At 37.0% G+C, this 22616-nt stretch overlaps 1 protein-coding gene across 1 annotated transcript; it reads right to left on the minus strand.

Moving 5' to 3' along the window:
• Positions 1 to 643: 643 nt before the first annotated feature.
• LOC104269330 (PHD finger protein 20-like protein 1) lies at positions 644 to 21954 on the minus strand. Its single transcript, XM_009868218.1, has 7 exons — positions 21854 to 21954; positions 13304 to 13475; positions 13062 to 13146; positions 12248 to 12336; positions 5878 to 6085; positions 5093 to 5218; positions 644 to 732 (listed from the first exon to the last, which is right to left on the minus strand). The coding sequence occupies exons 1-7, from the start codon at positions 21934 to 21936 to the stop codon at positions 644 to 646; spliced, it is 852 nt and encodes a 283-aa protein (XP_009866520.1). The 5' UTR covers positions 21937 to 21954.
• Between the last annotated feature and the right edge of the window lie 662 nt (positions 21955 to 22616).

Raw genomic sequence — 22616 nt, forward strand, 5'->3', positions numbered from 1 at the left:
GGATAATGCAAAACACAGAGTCATGCAATGCCTGAACACAGCAGAAGCAGCCAAAGATAAAACGGCAGCCTTCGAGTCCTGCAAATATGCAGGTTTAAAAAAAAAAAAAAAAATCAGACCCTTAACATTATTTAAAAATTTCTTTTTTGTATTTATTAAAATACACACCCTTGCAAAATGTATGGCTCATTGAGTGGTTCATAAAACACATACAAGCCTATGACACCAAATTCTTATAATATAAAAGAAACTTCTTTAAAAAGAAGTTCTACATGATGTCAAAAACCCTGTTTCAAACACAAATCATATTTGTGTAAGGGCCTTTTCCTATGCCAGTCCTGGTCATGGTTCCAGTTATAAAACGGGACCATGGGACACTGGTCTTCTCACATTTGTAGTACAGAAACTTCATTTTTTCTGTTTTCTGTTAGTTTCTAACACAAAAGCTCATTACTAAAATTAAATTCAACATTGTGTTTAGAGACAATTAAATTCCATACTTCTGGCTCTGCCAGAAATGTAAACATATGATCAATTTTCAGTTCCCTGTTATATCTGAAGGGGAAAATTTTAATGTTGTAGGTACTACATCTCCATGGCACACTCCAGTGGGAACCTTGCAAAAGAATCAAACTCTACCATTTCATACCTGCTCCAGGACTGGAGCTGTTTCTTTGTTGCCTTCCTTTTTTTCAGCACCATCTGCAACAACAGCCTTGGATGCCAATAAACCTTAGGAGAAAAGTCACAGAGATTTTTAGTCAGAAACAGCTTGCAACACAATTTGTGGAAAAAAAAGCAAAAGAGTGAAACAAGAAACATGAACTGCTTGTATCTACAACGGAATTCACTCTCAAAGAGCTCCACAAGCTGAATGCTTTCAATTAGAAGAAACAAAAAGTTAAAGGACATTCCCACGGTGGTGTCCTTTCACAACAAGTACTTCTCCAGCACTTCCACTAAAAAGGTGAAAAATCAAGTTACTGGCCGTAAAATAATGCCTCACCATCCTTCTAAAGACCAACCACCGGGGCTTTAAAACCAAGCCTAAGATACTTAAGTAAATGTTGAGACAGCAAAATTATTTTACAAACCTTCTCTGGCTCTCCCCTTCCCATTCTCTAAGAAATTCCCATCACAATTTGTATTACTACTTCTTAATCTAACGCGTGCAAACCTTTCTCATACAGAAGAGAACAGGGGATTGAATTTCCAAACAAATATTTTCAGCACTGGAGCTCCCAAATTACCTCAATAACAAGACCATAGTGGGAGCAAATACATCAGAGTATGTCACTTCATTCATGAACTCGCATACAATATCACTACTAGAAAAAAAAAATAAAAATCTGTAAAAGACAAGGCAACATAAATATGAGAAAGCTTTTTGTTGGCTAAGCACATTGCAATTGCTTCAGTTCTACTTCACACAAGAACTTTAATTACTTAAATATGCAGAGAAAGGAAAAGTTCTATGCCATAAGACAAAGCAGAACTGATAAAACCTGAAAAACACAAATCTGAATAAAAGTTGCTGTTATAATCCCTGGGAATGTCAATATTGGGGGTGGACAGTTTAAGCTCTCAAAAATAACTCAAGCTAACAAATCCAAAGGAAATTCCAATTGAATTTCATGAAAAATTAGGTATGCTTAAAATTAATTTACAGTGCATAATGTCCAAGGAATTACAAATTAGGGAAGCAAAGGAAGCATTCAGGACATTAAAAAAACCAACCAAAAACATGCATCAAAAAAAAAGTGCAGTATTTTATTAGAGACATATCACATGACGGCATTCCACAATAAAAAGTAAATGAAACAAGGCATCTAGTATTTATGTTAGATTAAGTTATGCTTCAGTTCACTGGAAAGTATTTATGATTCAGAGAAACTTTTTCAGAACTTCATTTCCATAACAAGAGGGGAAAATTAATTTATTTTATAGCTTAACAGGTAAGGCACAAAGCAGAAACTTACTTAGCCCTATTAAGTTAATAGAAAAATTATTAAGTAAGATTTCAGTTCTGCATTAGGCTTCATAAAAGATTCAGGTTTCATGGACCTAAATAAACAGACAAACTGTCCTGTATAAATAAAGTTGCAAAATTAGTGATGTTGTTTATACTGACAATCACGCATCTAAAATGAAAAGCATAAAAAAAAATTTCAAAACTGAGAGAAGCAGTTTTAAATCCTAAATAACAAACTGCAGTCTCTGAGGCAAGTTTTGTGGTTTTACAAACCACAGGTTGCCCAGAGAAGCTGTGGCAGCCCCCCCCCTGCAAGTGTTCAAGGCCAGGGCAAACTGGGCTTTGAGCAACCTGCTCTAGTGGGAGGTGTCCCCACCCATGGCAGGGGGGTTTAAACAAGAAAAAAATCTTTGAAGATTAAAACTATTCTGTGGTTCTATTATTTTCATTTCTAGCTTCATGCTCAATGCTCAGGAAATAAAGTCACAAAATTAACCTAAATTGTCAGACTCATGAATATATAACGCCTCTTATTTCCCTCTCTATCCCATGAAATACCTTTCTAACTAATCACCTTGCCTGCAGAAAGACAAAGAACAACTCCACAAGCTACTAGGGCAGCAGGACTACAGGTTCACCATCCTCTGTCAGTACGGAACAAAAAGCTTGGGGCGGCATAGGGTCCCAGAAGCCTTTTGTTCCGCAAGCTTGCTGAGATGTTACCTGTTCTTTTAGGTATCAACACCGCAGCAGGAGATGTGGGAGCAAGCATTGCAACAAGGTAAAAACGAATCCGAAAAGACACTAAAACATGCTTAGCGGCAGACATCCTTCACTTTGGGGAAATGTAATTTCTGCCAGTAGCGGCAGAAAGAAATGGAGAAAAGGAAGCAACTTTATTTTGCCAAATGATGAACAAAGAACACCAGATGCAGCTGTGGCCCTTGTGGGAGCCGAGGAGAGCCTTCTGCCACAAATCCCGAACACTGAACTGAGGGGCAGAGAACAGTTCCCTTCAGCCAGCCTCCGACAACCACAGTATTTGCTCTATTTCCCCAAAACAGCTCTAAGGCATTTGGTAAATGACTGTTTTCCAAATAGGTTCAATGCTTTACGATTCATTTGTAGCCATTCTGATGGGTTCACCAGCATGATTCCCTTCCTGCAAATCTAAAAGTTTACGCTGGAGACACACGTGGCATAAGCACGGAGCAAGAGAAAGTTTGATCATCAGCAGTTACATCTTCAAAACACTCTATTACATGCAACAAGAAAAAACCCCTACTGCACCATGAGTTGCAGAAGTGTGTTAATTTGAGAACAGTCGCACAAAGTAACTACTAAGCATGACAAATTTCATCCTGTAATTAAAGGATTAATTCACTATCACTGAAAGGAAACACACTCTCAGCTAGCAAATACGCTTCCGCAGAGACACAGGGACACTGTTTTTAGAGTGGTAACAGGTCAATAGTTGCAACATTCTGTTTTCCCATTGTTAACTCCCGCTTACATGACTCTGCTATTCTTCTCATAAAGCTCCTTAGGAAAGGAGAATCAATCCATAAGAACAGGAAAAAAAAAAGTTCTAGAGCTACAGGTTTTTCAGCTGGTTTTTGGTATCTTTTGCTACTAACTGCTGTTGGAAAGAAATTAACAGGGCTCTGTAAATACATAGCACCGGTATACATATCTTCACGGCAGCAATGAAACTGAAATTTAACTGAGGGTGTATGCAGCATGGCAAGGGAGAGGAGAAATGAGGCCAATAACTCAGACATCTGTTAACTAAACTTGGTACTCAGATATCTGTTAACTAAACTTGGTACCAGCTAAGGAGTCTTACAGGAAAGAAAATCCTGGAGGCAGACTATGTTGGGTTTTTTTCCTCAAGACTACTCCTTCATATGTTCCATATTGACCCATTTCATTTATTCTCTCCTTTATATCAAAGTACTGATTGAGAGACTGAAACTGAACCACACTCAGATGAAAACTGACTAAACATCCTGCACTACTGACCTACAAAAGGCTGGATCAGCCAAAACAAGTTTAAAAGAACCCCATCATGTTGTTTAGCAAGCCAACTTAGTTTTATCTTAAGAAACAAGTAAGAATTTGGTCATCAGTGTAAAAAGTCTACTTAGTACAAAAAAATCTAAACAAAATAAACCCCTCTCATCTGTAGCACAGAAAAGTTTGCCAGATTTCACACAAAATATTATTTGTTAGGATAATAAATGGAATACACCTCTACCTTACCATCTGTCCAAGGGCCCCTCTGCTAAAAGGGAGGACTTCACAACTTTTTTTTCCACCCAGCTTTTAAAATGCATCCGACACTTTCCCCACACAGGTATAAACATATCACCTCATCCTAAATACGGACAGGATCAATGCTGTCAATTGGCTTATTGGGAGGTATGAGGTAGGTGGGATACAAACTGAGATAATTTTTTCACAGTTAAGTAAATGTCAACTAAATTTTGGAATAAAATACATTTTTCAACATATAAAGGTAAGATCAATTATGTCTCTTTTCATTTCCTCTTGTATGAAATATATTCTACAGCTGCATACTTGTTTTACGTTCGTAGCTCTGAGAAACGAATCTAGGGAACAAATACCTTAGACACCGAAAGAAAACGTTTCAGATCTTCACTGATTCAGTTTGTAGCTAGGCTTGTGGACTTTTAAATGCCGTACTGTAAAGTCTTTTCAGCAATAGTTTTACTTTATGACAAACTATGACAAAACGTTAAGTTTTTCCACAGCTAAAAAAAGCTTTAATTTACAGTGCTGGTATGTAACTCAAGACCACGTTAAAAACTTGTACAAACCCCCAAATCACCCAGCAACAAGAAATCATGACTACCTTCCTAAAAAAAAAAACCAACTAAAAAGATTAAGTCAAGTCTTAAGACCATTCACTGAATTTACAAACAAGGTAGATTTTATTACTATTTACAGATTCCCTTCAAATTCTCAACAAATCGAAGACAAGTGAACACCGGCTTCATAAATGGGCTTGTATCAATCTACTTTAGTACCTTATATGTAAGTGTGTACATTTCAATGCCTTAGAAAGGAAAAAAGTCAACAACAGAAAAAGTATTTTACCAGTGATCTTGTTAAGACGAGCTCTCTTTGCCTGAAAGGAGTTGCCTAGATTACTTTTCCTCTTGTGTGATAACGTGCTCTCTGCCTGCACAAAGGCCATCTTTGGAACATCCACTACAGGAAATCCTACTTTAAAACAAAGAGAAATCTAATAAACTCACATTTCATAAATATATAGCAACAACCTAAATATTTTAATAGTATAGAACCACTACAGGAATGCTGCAGCAAAGAAACTTCAACATTCTATTAAAGATGAAAATGATATAACCTTAAAATTTAGTATTAACACTTTGAAGCATGAGACATAGATTACCTCAAAATCTGTAACTTTTATTCAGTATTATGAGAAAACAGTAGTAAAGACTATTAAAGTGACGAAATTTTTATCAACTCAGAAATAGGTTCAAACGTTCCTGAATATGGATATTCCATCCATACTGGAATTTTTCTTTTTTATCTTTAGAACAGGATTACATTAGAAGTAACAAAATATGCAGGAATATGAACTAAAGCACATGATTAAGTCATGAAAAACAAAAACAAAACCCAACCTACATTCTGCTCTTGTAAGAGCTAGCTAGTTTTACAGAAGGAATAAATGATGACTAAAGTAGATTTATCTGATAAAAACTGCTCCTGAACTGATTGTTATGTACCATAACAGCAAATGAGACCTCTTCCTCTGGAAGTATCAGTTATTACTTAACTGCAAAATTAACAACAGGAACTCTACTTCAACATTACAGGAAAAACCTATTTCACATTTCAGAATTTGTTTTTACCAAACGTGTCACTAGATGTAGGCTCCTCTTCCTTTTTTTGGACATCCTGAATGATTGTAGAGGTTGATGTTTCTTCCTTTTTTGAAGGAACTTTTAGCCATTTTCTGTCCTCTTTATCTTTATTGCTGTTTGCACTGGTTCTAGGTTTAGTTCCTGCTTTGTTCTTGGCTGCTGCTGCAGCAGCAGCTTTGACCAAAGCTATCCAATCCTCCAAAAAGGAAAAAATGGTAAGTAAGTATTAAAAAGTGCCTGACAGTCAAACAGAAAACACTCACAAACCCATTAAAACTTCATCTAGAAACATTCTAGAGTTGAATTTATTTTTATGGCTACTACTCAAAGAGTGGAAAAATGAGCTTCCCAAGTTGCCTAAATAATCAGTAAGCCTCAGGATAAAAAGCGAAAAGAAAAAACCTTCAAATAAACCACTGTGTATAGAATTCTAGGACACACTCCCTACTACCTACTTTATGTCATAGCTTTAGAAATCCAGGAGCTCCCAAACCCAGAACACTGACTTTTTTCTTACCCTTCCGGCTGTGAAATAAACCCATTCCATTGGTGCTCAAATTTAACTCTTACTCAAAACTAGAATCAACTCAAAGCATGCTCCAGCCAGTTGCACGATTGGAGAGTTCTTCCTGAATTAAATCAATAAGGCAGGAATAATTTATCTAATTATATCTGCATTTCCAGAGTAACTACAGATAGCACTCTTTGTATCACAGATTACAAGATTCATGCAATAACTGCAATAAAGTGCTCTGTAACATTTGTGAATTCCACAATCCACATTTAAGGCAGTCAAACTGCCATTTTGAATAATGGCTTATTTGACCATAGAGAAACATCCAAGGAGTGAACAACAGAACATACAGCCCAAACTAATCTACTTTTTTGCAAAAAGTGGACAAAGTCTAGCCACCTTATAAGTCAACGGAGAGAACTAATACTTCCAAGGCTTAGTCAAACTCTTTCCACTACTCTGAGTTGACCAGACTGATGCTTTCTGTCTCCTGACTGCAAATATTTTAACTTCTTTTTACTGAAGTATTTTTTCAAATTTTCTACAACATCAAGGTACGTAATTTCTCCATGTAGACACTGTATGTGATATAAAACCCAACAGCAACGTGCATCTTCCACCAGTAAGAATTAAGCATTCGAGTGCTGTGAACAGTAATTACTACATGGCAATTTGGCTACAGGAGTATTTGTGGATTTGTACCACCACACATAAAGACCATTTTTCATCTAGTTTTCACCGAGTGCTTTACAAATAGTAAATTTCTATTTTTCATCCCAAACTGTCGACAGACTCTATTTCATTCTAGATTGGTTCCCTGTTATCATATGAGAGAAATCTTGTTTCAATGCAACTTTTTCCCCACTCACTACATGTCTTTCATTACATACCTCATTACAATATCTCATTACAAGTCTTTTAAATTTCTGTTCTGTTGAGGGTTTTTCTCTGCCTTCTTTGATGTATGAGAAAAGTATAACACAAAATACAAAGCATTACTCTTCCTTGTAGTATGCTTTTCCTTTTCCATAGCTCAATACTTTTAAATCACTGCTTTTACAGAGGTTGTACTTCTGCTTGGCGTCAAGCTACATACTTACAACACGAACAGTTTTTGATTTCTCTAAGATGAAGTGTTCCATGCCAACGCAAGATGCATCCAGCCCACATAGCAGCAGCAAAGTTTGGAAGCGCTTTGGCAACGTTCACACAACAGGCAACTACCAAGGCCATGTGGCCATGTGCCAGCCACAGGGAAGGTGTCTAACTGCCAGCTGCACAGGCAATCAAAATCACACCTCTTTTTTTTGCCAGCCAAAACGAGCACACACATTAGCTCCAGTCCATCCAGAGTCTTGTCTGGAGGACAAAAAAAAATCCAAATGGACTGAACTATTTGTGCTGGTAAGGAGTTAAGAAACCCGAGACTAGAAGTCTCACACTGTACTCTGGCCAAAGGATGAAGAAGATCAGTAACATGGCTGGAGCTTGGATCTTAAGAAAGTAAGTGGGAAGCAAAGGAAGCGCAGCCTGCATCGAAACAGCTTCTAAACAGCATTTTAATTTTCAGTCAAGCCAAGCACCTTGAAATCAGAAGCTCTGCAAACATAACAAGATTCCAGGACCACACTGAACTAAGTATCCTGTTCTAACAGTAGCTGTTCTGGTGCAACATGTTTGCATTTTATGTCATAGTTTGGATGCTCTCCTTAAGACATGGAACTTACAAAGGACAGGTGTAACAACGAAACAAAGATTTAACATTCAGGAGCCAGAGCACAGAAACATTAATTACAGCAACAGTAATAATTTCCTACATTAAAACATAAATTTAAACTCAGTGAAGAGAGCCTTTAGGTGTGGGGGTAGACAAGGTTATCTCAAGAGGTCTCTTCCAACTCAAGAATTTGTGATTCTAAATTGGCCAGAAACTCTGTGGGTCCACTTAAAAGTGGCTCCAGAAGAAACACACAGGTACTTAAGTGACACAGGTAATTCCTCTTTTTTTACCCTGAACTCCTACTGAGAGACTGCTCAGCTGCAGAGCTCCTGATATGTTAAGAACTATTTAGCATTTAAGATGCTAAGGTGACTAAATTTCTTTTGAACAGCACAGGAACTCCTTCAGAAAGATGCATTTGTGCTTTTTCTGAATTTTTACAGAAATTTATCGAAAGATGGGAGGACAAGAGTAAGAGTCTAATGCACAACAAATTCTGAAGCGTCTCCCAGCATTGTTGTAAAACATCTGCTCTGTCAACCATAACAGCAGGACACTAAATATCACAGGTAACACAGAAACCAGTAGCAAATCTTTAATAGTAGGATTTTTCCCCAGAGCATTCAGCAAACACAAAGCCAAGGGCCTGAATATAAGCACATTAAGAAAGTAAAAATCCTCCTAAAGAAGTTTTCCCTACTTCTCCCTCGTGTTCTGACCTTGTCCCTCTATTTGCTGCTGTTTTCTAACTCTGCACCAGTTACTCTCTACCATCCAGCCCGGTTTCCCACCTCCCACAGTATCTCACTCTAGGGAAAGCTTCTCATTTACATACACAATATTATTTTTCTTTTTAATTAAAAAAAAGTGTATTTCCTTCTTCATTCTTACGAAAATTCATCTTTCAAAGTACACAGAGAATACTGACAGGAGAGAGATAATGGGAAACTGTAGTTAGAAGACAGACCATTACTTTATCACTACTGAGAAATGCTGTCATTATGCTAATTAGATTCTCTAAAACAAAGCACAGGCAATTGCAAGAACAAGAAGTACATTAGTAGAAACTACCCAACAGCCTTATGTATCAAGTGGTTAAAACACTTGTATTTAAAATTTTCCTTTGCATTACCTTAAACCTGCAACAGTGGGAAGGCAAAATCAGAATCATTTCTAAAATCCAACCCTCGCACCAGTAGCAGGATTCACGCACACATTGTTCCCCCTTCACCTGCCTACAACCACCACCTTTTTGCTTCTCTATGGTACGAGAGATTTACCCGCTTTTGCTCTCTGGCACATCACAATTCCCACACATTCACACACACACACTCAGAAACATCATCAATCTATTGACTGGCTGATTCCACATCAAGCCTGGATTCCTTACCCTCACCTTTCGATTCTAAACAGTCTGCCCCACCTACGTCTTGGCTCACATTGTCTCCTGTCACATCTTCTTCTTCCCTCTGTCCCAATCGCAAAATCCATGCTTTTTCCTCAGCTTCCTCTTCCTGTGTGCCAAGTCCCCTCCCTCTCCTTCAAAACCCTCCTCAAAACTCACTTCTTTTGGTTCGATTTCCGTCACTAATCTCAGCTCCGGCGCTATCTGCTCCCTCTCGCGCGCCTAATTACATCGAAGATAAAACAAAAAACATGAAACAGAAAAAGTAAGTTATCCAGATACTTCACATGTGCTCTCACAAGGGCAATCTCAACATCCCAATCTTTTATTTTCTCTCTGTACTTTGTTAACCACATTTCTGGGCCATTTCATTTAATTTGCGCTTATCTGCAGAGCAACCCAACCTATAGACTCATTGCATTAAACCCAACCAGCATTTTCCATTCTTGAAAAATTTTGCCTTTCCACCCTCACAGCTGAGTTATTAAAAGACACTCCTGCTGCAACTCAGAAATAGTTTGAGTGTTACAGTGTTTACAATCTCTTCCTTTAAGACACGTTAAGCTCAAACCAAAGAGTTAGCTAGTCTGTCTCTCTCCATGTAATTCAAATTCTGCATGCTTAGCACACACATTCCAAACAGGTCTTACTTGTGTTAAATTTGCTCATGGGCTAGAACTTGAAATACCTTAACCTTACACTCATCTCTTGAAACGTATTTTTTTCTTTGGAAACAGACAAATAACAAGACATAAGCTTATATTAAGCATGAAGTTTTGAATCTGTCAACTTCACTATTTTTCAAATCAGGTTATATTCTTGGCATTTTTTTAAGGTTTACATATTTTTAAATAAATGTTATCTTCCAAAATAAATAATGCAAAAAGCCAAAAACATTCATTTGAGTTCTAGGCTTGGACAAAGCTCAGTTTCACATAACTGATTTTCAGACCAAATCTCAGATAGCATTTTTATTCTGAAATACCACAAAAACATTTTTAGAGACAAACATTTTAGCACAGTATAACAATGCAGGAGATGCTGCAGAAAACAAAAGTATCTTTGCCTTTGAAAGCTATAGAACTTCAAGTCTTCATCTAATTTTGCTAATGAAATGCTAAAATTAGTATTAGTTATCATTATGGAAAGCCTTATTGGTAATATGTCTACAAGACAACTTAAAAATTCTGAATCCATCTCAGAAAAAGTAGATTTGGTCCCCTTATACTTTCTCAAGACTTCATTGAAGCCATCTACATCCAGTCCCTGATACACGAGACTGACACCATAACTCTCAACTCCTGAGAAAAATTAGAAATAATAGATGAGCTGGACTGCCACCAAGCATGCCTGGGAATCTAAATGGTTGCTAAGAAAGGGATTTACTACTTTACTTAAAGCTGAAAATGCCTGTAGACTAAGAGTAGTAACTCAACATTAGACACAACATAGCTCCCCAGAAAAAGCACAGGATAGAGTAAGAAACTTTTTACATTGTCACACGGGTTATTTCAGTTCAGTCATAACCACATCACCCAAGTTTTCCTTTTCATGAAGTAAAATGAAGTCCTCTATCTTCCTAACTTACTGTCATCCTGGAAGTATTGTTTGAAATATTATCTACTGGTTCAACAGAGTTATTGTAAGACTGCAGCAAGAGGCTAGTGTAACATGACTATAGATTTCAGCTGAATCTCTTTATGGAAACACGGGTTAAATAGTGCAGCGCTGCCTGCACAAAGTTCCAATGTTCTTTGCACAGATGATCAGCTCCCTGTCGCCCTGAGGCCAGCACACAGAAATGTCTTCAAGTCATTTTGTTTATCCACCTGTCCTTGTCACAACATGGACAATTACAATGGTAACTATGAAATATATTAATTTTGTTTGCCAAGTTAGGAGTATTCTGATGAGAACTGGAAGTCAATAAGAACAGTTTTTTTCACCTTTCTTGTCTCTCTCAAATAGCATTGGTGGAGTAATTTGTCATTAACTATGAGAATACAGTTACCATGCAAGATAAATGCAATGGCATTCCACAGAAAGCATGTAACATTTTTCAATGTTGTTTTTCTTTTGCAAATAAAGATACGTCCAGTGAGTAAATCATGTCCTCTGCTTCACAGCCTCCCTCAACTTCTACTCATCATGTCTTCCTTAACAGCAACTGGACATTATCAAGGATAAAGAAATATTTATCTATCTGAATCCTCAAAAGTTTGATGGGAGAAAACCCACGGAACAGTCATGTTAACATGTGGGCAAAAAGCTACCACAGCAGCAAACAAAAGAGATGGGGCAGAGGGTGGAGAAGTAAAAAATAATAGGAATAATAATTAAAGAATCAGCAGCATAGACTACTGACAAGCTAAACCTTTTCCTGAAAGGACATCAGAGGAAAAAAAAAAAAAAAAAAGTATCTGGATGCCCCTGGTTTTGTAAACTCAGGAAGACAAAACTCTAGGAATGGGTTAGTCAGCAATGGAGTGTGCAGCAGGCAGGCATTTCAGACAGAGGCAAGACTACTTGAGCAGCACACGCTGGGGCATCATCTGTAAAAGTGATGAAGCAAGGCAGTGTAGGACCTACAATAAAGACTGGAATCTGAAACTAGTTGTGCTAGATGATATTCTTACTATTTCAAGATACTAAAGCAAATACCGAGAAACAATCAAAAGCTATCTAAAACCTAACAAAGGCATACCTGAAGTACTCTTACCTGCCCTTTTGCATCCTCTGGCATAGATTTGATATGCATCCTCTTAAGACATCGAATAACACCATCATAGAACTGTACTGTGAACGTTCCTAGAAAAGAAGCGACGTAATCACTATGAGTAGTTAAGAAATAAACACAGCTTGTTACTATGAAAGCTTTAGCAAATTGTTTTACAGGCTCTATGAACAAAGTCATGACATTACCTAGTCAGGATCAAGAATTTTGAAGAAAAACATGACGGCCTCAGTGAAACCCTGCTTTTACATTGCTGCTCCTTGCTGATTTACACAACTTCAAACATGTTTAAGCTACTGTGTTGCTTTTGCTCACAATTTACTGAAAGGATTATGTAACGGTTAAGTTGCCACAAAAGGGAAATAATTCAATTTACAATCAAATCCTCCTTTGCTTTAAATATAGTAAAAACTTCAACTACAACTTATGTTCACCCCATTATGAAGTACTGCATCTAAGGTGTTCTTTATTTCCCCATTTCCACTGTTTTTCTTCAGTAAAAACAGACTTACCATTCCTAAAATAATTATAGAGACTTAAACAACAGTACAAAACACTCATAACATTGTGCACAGGATATTATTTTCATTAAGCATTTTGTCTTCCAGGAGAAACTAAAATTACCTAATTTTACACAAGTAAAAAACAAACCTCTTACTAAATTTGACAGTATAGAAACATTTTCACTTAGTATTGAGGCAGTGAGGAAAATGTGTTACGCATGTCACTTTAAGCAGACTACAGCTACATCACAGCATACATAAACAGTTCTTACCAACGGACCCCACAGAATACATACCCTCTTTATTAATTGCTTCAATCTTCGCAGGGTAATATCGACAGTCTGTCCAGCGAGCGAGGACTTCTTCTCCAGGTTTAAAATCCTATTTTACACAAATTTATTCATTAATATTCTAAATATTTAGATACATTTTTTTAAAAAAATAATTAAATATCATGTGCTAGAGAGATTTTCAATAGGAAAACATGTAAGACATTTTACAAAAATGAGTCAAAGACAAAAATAGATGTGCCACTTACAACAAATTCCTCATCATCTTTCAGCCCTTCTTTCCTTAATGCTGGTCGCTCTAAAGGTCGCAACCTATTGCTGTCCCAGTAAATCCACTCATCGTAGCGATGACTCCAACGTTCAAAATGGACCAACATCTTCCCTTCTTCATAATCTATCTTCTCAATACGAGATGGATACCTTGAATGATAAACACAAACTGGTACATCTCAAAACTTTCACAACAGGGTTAGGTTTTGCACACAACAGTGCTACCATGACCAGTTATTGACACCTTGAGAAATCTTAGTCTGAAAAAGATGAAGTTACTAAATTGATAACAGGGCAACATTTAGATTACGAGTTATCTATACGCACCAGTGGTATGTCACAAGTTGTATCCTAATCAGGTCATTATACACAAATTTAAACTTCAAACTCCCAGACTAAAATGGCTGAAATTGGATTTAGATGTTTGTGCTTACCAGTTTTAAAACCTGGCTTTGTCTAAAGCAAAATCCTGTAAGAGTTTTCATTTGGTTAGAAAGGATGTAAAACAGTTTTAGAAGTACATTCATTACTTACATCACATGAACTGTTTTATCAAACTATATGATTGATTCGAGGCAAATTCAAGCAACTAATCAAACCCAGAAGTCAAGAGAATTTTATTTCTTAATCTAAGCTCCTTACTAATTTATAGATCAGCTTCCATGATTTCACTGCCATTAAATTTGATTCACAGTAGAGAGGCAACTGCTAAAACCAGTTAACTCCACATGCACCAAAATAAATGTGTCAGTCTTAATTAACATGTGGATTGGACTCTCCACAAACATTGTATGTGCTCAGTAGAACTAATCAGGACTGAGCTGAAACCAGATCAAGTCTTATGCATCTAATTTTGGGTATGGCACAGATGAGGTTTAGGAGTCATAAAGGCTGAGATTACACTTATAGGGAAGAATAGCATATTTCTCTAAACTTCAGCAATTATTATATTCAGTCTTACTATTACTATTTCACAGAAGCGCAGTACAGCAGCAAGGAACACACTGGTTTTGTCACACTTTCTCCACTAAAATTATCAGATCACATTATATAACGAAAGACATGGAGACAATCTTTTTTGCAGGGCCTGTTGCAAAGGCACAAGTTGTAATAGTTTTAAACTAAATGAAGGTAGGTTTAAACTAGATATAAGAAATTATTTACACTGGATCAGGTTGTCCAGAGAGGTGGCAGATGCCCCATCTCTAAAAACATTCAAGCTCAGGCTTGATGGAACTCTGAGCAACGTGATCTAGCTAAAGATGTCCCTGCTCTTGCAGAGGGGTTGGACTAGACAACCTTTGAAGGTCCTTTACAACTCAAAGCATTCTGTGATTCTATGATTACTTCCACTGTATGAAACACAAAGAAAATCTGAATGAAGAGGAATTCAGCTCCTCCAGCCCTTCACAATAGTATTGGAACAGCTTAAAAAGTGCAAAAAAACTCCTAAAAAACATCAACTGGATCAAAATTGCTTCAGAGTTTATATTAAGGATAGTCTAAAGTTAACTAAACATATATTGAAGAGAAAGGCCACAGCACAAGGACAGCTGTCTTTCATTTTCCTTGAAAGACAACCTGTTTTTCTAATGAAGTCCTATTCTTGAGCAATGAGAGAGCAGAGCTTGAGCAAGCCATTTCCAGTCCTAGCACAAATTCCATCAGCTCGAAACAACTGACATAGACAGGAACCCTGTAACCATTTTCAGTGGGGAACACTTTCTCTCCAGAATATGGACAGAGCCAATAATGTTGTCTTTAACACTATGTTACGATTAAAATATAAGTTCTCAGGAAGTACAGGCTTTCTTATTTCCTGGTGTCTAGAATGGATCATTAAACCAAAAAGTGTAGATCTCAATTTACTCCTTTAGTTCTCCAGTCCTACTTCTTCAGCTGCAGTGATGCATACAGCTTCCCAACACCTAAATATCTCAGGAGCCGCTGAATGAGAAAAAACTCCCTCTGATTTTCTAGGTTACTACTGCAACTACTTTAGCCACACTTCACCCTTGCAGACAGTTCAATCTTTTCATGTATCTCTCTTACCCATGCTTTTCAGAAACACAAGATATTTTCATTGTCATTCTTTAATTTCCCAATTTCTCCTCACTGAACTTTCAAACAAAGTCTTAGTCTCAAACTGCAGACTCTCATTTGCCACTCTACCAGCAAAATCGTTTTCAGGCTGGAACTCCATGGGACTTCTTACAGAGGAGCAACAGATCAACTCACTTTCCCCACTCAAGCAGAGTAACAACAACAATCTAAAAAGAACAGTGAGGCTCATGATACACTGTATCAAACCACTGTGAACTCGCAGGTCAAAACCTGAATCCCATCATCAGCATTCTAGTTTAACTTTGAACAAGGCTTCAATTAAGTCAGCCAAGAGATGGTTTTCTGCAGCCCTGCCTCTGACAATGCTTTCTTCTTAAGTCCACATGCTCATGCTCGGTTTTCTCATCTTCCAGAGTGTTCCAGTTTCAGAATGGCAGCAAAGCAGAAGAAAAAGTACTGTTACTTTAGCAAATGTATGAGTACCACGTTGAGTTCAGAATGTGGAGATGACACAGAAAACATTTAACAGAGAGAGGGAAAGAAGGAAAAAACACCAGAAAAGTAAGAGGACAGGAAGTTCATTCTGTAGCAATCAAAACCATCCAAAAGCACTGAAGCTACAATAGTGAAGTAAAAGATAAAAACAATTGTGCCCTACAGTAGGAAATTTCAGGCTTATCATATGCCAGCCAAGTTGTAATGCAAAACTAAGGGACCATCGTCAAAAGACAGAATTCTCCTTTTCCTACACACGTACAATGAGAACACTCTGTTCCCGTTGGGGCGCTACCCTATAGCAGTCCCTAGCAGTTTTATCATTGTTATGGCTGGAAGTTTTCAGTGGTCACCATCAGCAAAGTCACCATTCCAAGCACTGTGTGTAGAAGACAACAAAACTGGCAACACAAGGTACGGTGTCCTGTGGCGAGAAACCAAGTAAGAAGGGAAATACAGAGTACAGTTCAGAGACAAATATATGAAAATGAAGATAGTTATAAGGAAAATTCAGCAAGCCAAGAATCAAGATGTTAATATATATGGGGGAAAAAAAAATAAAATTAAGCCTAGCATCAGTTAATAAAAGAAGATGCACCAAATATTAAGTCTCATTAGGGATCACTCAACAGAGGAAATGCAGCATCAGATATTTTATTTCGCTTTGATAAATATAATTTCTGCTATCAGGGCCTTTTTAAAATGTCATTATCAGCTCTTAATCATTGTCCACGATACTGGTTTTCCACGGTTAAATCTTATAATAATCACATAATGGCTTTATTCCAACAAATAACATTTCTGCAGTGTATGGTAAGACAGTGGTTGCAAGATGAATAGAGCCAAAACCTGCATTACACTCCCATCCTGAGAGAGTGAAGATTTAGCAAACCTCTGAACCATCCAAGCTATATACAACTGGTTATTAGGCAACCCAAAAATAACTTTGCACGTATTTAGCAACAAGCTATTACCCTCAATACCCACTAAATTTAACTACACAATGTGCCACAAATATGTATAAACAATAACATTTCACAATACTTATCCCACAGTGGAACAGAGCAGAGGATACATACTGCAGAATTTACTACTGCAAATTTTACACTGCACAGAAACATTTTGTGTTACAGCTTTTGCACATTTACTGAAAATGCTTAATTTCACAAATTGCAAAATTATACAAATATTTCAAAAGCAAGTATGCATTTCCTGCTAATAAAAGATAAAATGGTAACACAAGGTTTTTTAATCTACCTTTTTAAAGAATTTTAGTAACAATGCATGCAGGAAAGCTTTTACTACAGCTAAAAGCAATGTTTTTATTTATTCTGTAGAAAGGAGATTAATATGAAGACGGTTACATCTCACACACATTAGAAATTGTACGCGGAAGTTCCTTCCATTGCAAAACTACAAGTAAGCATTATGAAGAAGTACTACTAAGAGGAATACAAAGTGCTTTGTCTAAGGCCCAAACACCTTCCCAGTCAGGTTAATTCTCCATCAGCAAGTACTCCACACTAAGGGATCAGAATAAATATGGTATACAAAGAGATATGTAACACCTGTTCAGCACAAGCCAGAAAAATAAACTATTAAAAAAACAAAAAAATAAATAAAGAAAGAAAACAAAACAGACTACTACCCTGCAAGAAGTAAAGTGTTCTGCAAGTTTTGGGTGTGTTTCTTTTATTGCCATGCTGGAAATAGTATTTAATAATCCCAAGTAGAATCTAATTTAAATTTCAGGAGGTTTTGGTCTTATTTTTTAAAGAGGGAAGAGGAAAACTGCTGTTAGCTAATGGTATCTGGCCAGTTCATGCATTGCATACTCTCCACGCTCAGGTTCCAGTGATTCCAACACATACAAATCACACAACATTTTTGTAAAGCTGCATAACTCAGTGTGGCTTACCGAATTTACACTATGAAGCACTGCTCATACAACAATAATGTTCCAATACTCATATAGAAAAAAAAATAATGGGAAACTTCCACTTTTCATTTCTTAACAGTGTAAAAAGATAAAAAATACCCGCTTTCTCTAATGCACTCAACATATTGATGGCCACACAGATAGCATTTTTTTTCCATTTTTTACATCATGAACTTCCCTTTGACCCTTCAAAAGTGACCAAAAACTGGTGAACTGGCCTCTGAAATGGGAGAACAGTTATCTCAAATTGTAAAAAAGGATGCAAACACATTAGCAAGCTTGTTCAAGTTCACATCTACAAAGTCTAGAGACAGAAATGTATGTGCTGCCTTCATAATAATGGTATAAAAAGTCTTTCCATCTACTTTATAGAGGATATAAAACCAAATACTCTCCATTCTGACTTCTCTACAAATACTCTTCTGCTATTTGCAAAATCTATAAACATCCATTTCTGACTTCCCGCTTTCTTTTTTCTTTTTTACAATAACTGCCATATTATTGATATACTATTGTATTATATCTATATAATACAGTCTTCACAGTCCTTTCAAATACCCAGCTGTCAGGTAATCCAGTCAATTGAAATCCAAAACAAGGACTGTATAAAAGAAGATTTCCTAAAGTCTTACAGGGGAAAAGCTTCTTTTGTATGGAAAAAAAATAAAAAAAATCCATCCAGACAATCAAATACATCAAGTCAAAGTGCTAATGTTTTAATGAGCTGTTTCCATTCAAAAACTGCAACTAGTGCCAGGTATTTGTACTTCCTACATTACCTAACTTAGAGTTTAGATCAAGCAGATTAATAAAGACTATGGTCTTTGAAAAATAAAAGGTTTGGTTTTGTCAAAACCATATCTGGTGCTTCCGGGACAATCAGCAGAGAGATACAGCCACAAAAAACACAAAACATAAAAAAAGGGAAGAGATACGTTTTTAAATACATCAACTTTGCAGAGACTGTGTCCTACTTGTAGGAGCTAAAAGCTCAGTCTTACAAACTGGGAATGTACTTGCAGGTACGTGCAGTTTTACTGCTACTTCATTTGTTTTGTCAGTGAAAGGAATGGGGTGGTGTGCACATGTACCCGTTTTTATAGGAAGTCACAGGATAATTCAAGTTGGAAGGGACCTCAGAAAGCCTCTAGTCTGACCTCCCACTCAAAAAAGGGTCAGTTATGGGATCAGATCAGGTTTTCCAGAGTTTTATCCAGTACAGTCTTAAAAAAACCTCCCATTCTTGAAACTCAACAAACTCTTCGCACAACTTGATCCACTGCTTGATTGTCCACAAGGAAAAAAAGATTCTTCTTGTACCTTGCCTCAACCTCGTCTCAACTTGTCCCTGCAGTCTCTTGTCCTCCAACTACAAACTACTACGGAGAGCTTGGCTGTGTCTTCTTGATGACATCCCTGTAGGTACCAGAAGGCTGCAGGTAGGTTTCCTGAAGCCTTCTCCAAGCTAAACAACTCCAGTTTCCTCACACTTTCTCACAGGTCGTACGCTCTAGGCCCCTGATCATCTCATATATATTTAATAACTTTCTACTACCAGTCAGTCCCATCTCATTTACTATCTGCTGACAGATGATCATATTGATCGCATTGATTTTGTAACAAGTGCTACAAATTCATCACGTAAAATGAGCTGCCCTGCAACAGTGTACTGTTGCACTTGATAACGAAACAATTGCAGTTACCTCCACAACAAAGCAAAAATAAACACACTTACTGAGAGCCTGTCTTTGCTGACCAGTTTGACCAGGCTTTCTTCTGTTCGCGAATCGCGCACGTCAAACAATAGTGGGGACACAAATGCCGTGTGCAAAAACTTCCTCATTTAAAAGTACAGGAGGTTGAAGCAACAAATAGTCAAGGTACACAATACTCTCTTCAAAGTTTGCAGAATTCAAACAGAACACCAGCTTCCATGAGATGAATTTCAGTCACTACTACACAATGAAAATGTGTCTTGAATGAAAATTCAAGACCTGGTGAAGCTCCTCAGAAAGCAAAACCATATTTTACTCTTTTTTTTACCATCCTCTAGAAGCGTCTCTTGATTAAGATTTTTAACTGGTCACAAAGACTGGATCTTTAAATGACAGCAGGCTTTCAGAAAAATAGAGCAAAAAAAATTAAACCATTTCAGAGTTTAATTTCCAGCAAGTGTTCTCAATTTGTCACTTATAGAAAGCCTGAGCTACGCAGACTACTTTCTTCAGTTTTGGTTTTGTTAAAAAAAATAAAGAGATTTCATGTAAGTTCAGCAACTTTACTTTCTCTGAAGTATGTATTTCTGCATGCAAATGAGGGGAATGCATACAGTCGATATATAGAAAGTATTTCAAAAACATCCACCAGTCCCTTATGCAATAGAAAGCTAAGAAAAAATTAATCACATGGACTATTATTCCAGCTCATGTGACCCAAATAACAACAGGGCTGTAGGTTTTATCTAACAAGTTCCTTACTAAGGGATATAAATATGTATATGAATACTATTTCATTTCAAATTTTCCTGGTTTCAGTGTTGCGTTAAATGCAAAATTTTAATATTAAACTTCTGCTCCTGCATGTGGCACCAGAAAAGTTTGCATGCATGCACATAAGCTTGACCTGTTCTACCTGGGAGTCCAGATGACTGATTCCTAGAAAGTTCAGGATAAATTCTATTCTGCCTGAAAATACAAGGCAACTCAGCTGCTAAGCTTGCAACAGGGCTCATGCCTGACGAGGCCAAACCCAGACAAGTTCTCCAGAGCTGACACATGACCCTTCCCTGTGAAAAGGCTGAGCAGATCTGTTACAAACTGGATACAAGTTTTTTTGATTCACATACATTAACTTTTGCTATCTAGTTACATTAACAAATTATCTCTAGTCACTGAATATGCTACTATAAGTTCTCTTGAAAATATTTTATTTTTACAGCACTACTCAGACAGTTTCATGATCTTGGCATTCAGTTATAGAATCAGGATGTTGAAAACCAAACCTACAGCAACAGAGAAGACCAAGAACTGTTCTCTAAACTATATTTCCCTTCAGAGAATCTTTATTAAAAACCACTTTTGCTATAACTAAAATCAAAGCTCTACAGATAAAAAGTTTCACCCAACTCTTCATGCAAAGGTATAACTATGATATAACTACTGGAGTAAACACATAAATAATACACAAACTTCTCTATTACATAACTTGGAGTTGGAAGGATCAGATATTTCCATGAACATGCTTAGCTCTCCAGAAATGCAACAGAACAGCAGGTACAGGCCTCTATATTTCCTAGCCTTGATTAATCAGAGAGCAGCAAAGTAAAAAATACTGGGTAGAAGAATCAACTTACCCTGTCATTTACTCTAACAAAACCAGTGATTTTTTCAACCTGAAATAGCATGGCCAGCATACATCATGAAATCAGCCCACTTGCACTGATAAAATTTTGAGCAACAGCAAAGTCCTTGTGTCCACAAATTTCCATTATATAGTCTTGACTCTTGATATGACTGGGTAGCAGAGTTATATTTTTAAGCACTTCATTCCTCTAACTATCTGTTTGATACAGTTACAATCACAGTTGCCTATTCCATGAACTCCAATTAAGGATGTTTTCCTTGTTTAAAAAAATTAATATATCATTTTTGTGAACTCACGAAGCATCATAAATGAATGCAAAACAAATTTGTTCACATGCCTTCAAATCAAAACAACAGAAGTCTTTGGTCACAGAAGTTTGTGAAACTAACACACCTATCACCTCGCACATGACAATGCATTCCACACTACTCTGGGAATGCTCTTTGCGTACAACAGCTGCACAAGCAACTAAAAGCAAACAAATGAAAATCCACAGAAAAACTGACTTTGATTTCCAAGTATTCTCCTAAAAGCTAACAGATTTATGTGGAAATCACAAAGTTCACATGTGATCAGTCAATTAATAGGTGCATTAAGTTTTCTAAGTAGACATAAAAACATACAATACACACAAATAATTATACTCTTAGCCCAACGTCTTCCATACCATTTTTGCAAATAATCCAGTGCCTCCAAACGAGCACCAATCTCAAACGTGATTCCAGGACGATTTGGAGGCTTTTTACTCATCTTGATATTTTCTTTTTCACTACCTTTGGAGGGGAAAAAAAAAAAGTCATATTAAAATACACAGTGTTGTCTAAAACTCATCACTTACAGCAAATATGTTCCAGAGGGCAGAAAGAGATGCAAAACTTCTATCCTGACTTTCCAGTAGCTGCTTAGTTTTCAGAAGTATAGTTAAGGCTCAAAAAAGGCACTAAAAAAAGCAAAATCCACGTTATTTTTATTCAGATTTCTTTCCCTTCCAAAAGACCTCATCGACTTTAAATGAAAAAAATACAAAAATCCCCACATCCAGTGATCATCTCTGGATATGAACTACACTGTAATTTCTTGACATCTTTTTAGAATATAATTTTAAGATTTATGTAGACTCAACATCTGTTCTCTCCTCTGGTGTGAAAACGGTCAAAACCAAGAAAAATTCACCTTACCAAGAACGGAAACGTAAACACAGATTAAAGGCCAGGTAAGATGAAATCAGCAAAAACCAAAACTGAGCAAAAAAAAAAAAAAAGCCATTTCCAGCTTTTCTAGACGCTCTCGAGTCTTACCCATAGCACTACGTGTGCTTCAGTCACAAGTGCCTTTCAAAGTTGGCTCTTTTTGGGGCGATTCAGTTCCTATTAAAAATCACTCCTGTCCCGGCTGCTGTCGCTATGGCCGCGACTGGCTGCAGCAGCAGC

The sequence above is a fragment of the Apaloderma vittatum genome, unplaced genomic scaffold (genome assembly GCF_000703405.1).
Source record: "Apaloderma vittatum isolate BGI_N311 unplaced genomic scaffold, ASM70340v1 scaffold4424, whole genome shotgun sequence".
Lineage (NCBI taxonomy): Eukaryota > Metazoa > Chordata > Aves > Trogoniformes > Trogonidae > Apaloderma > Apaloderma vittatum.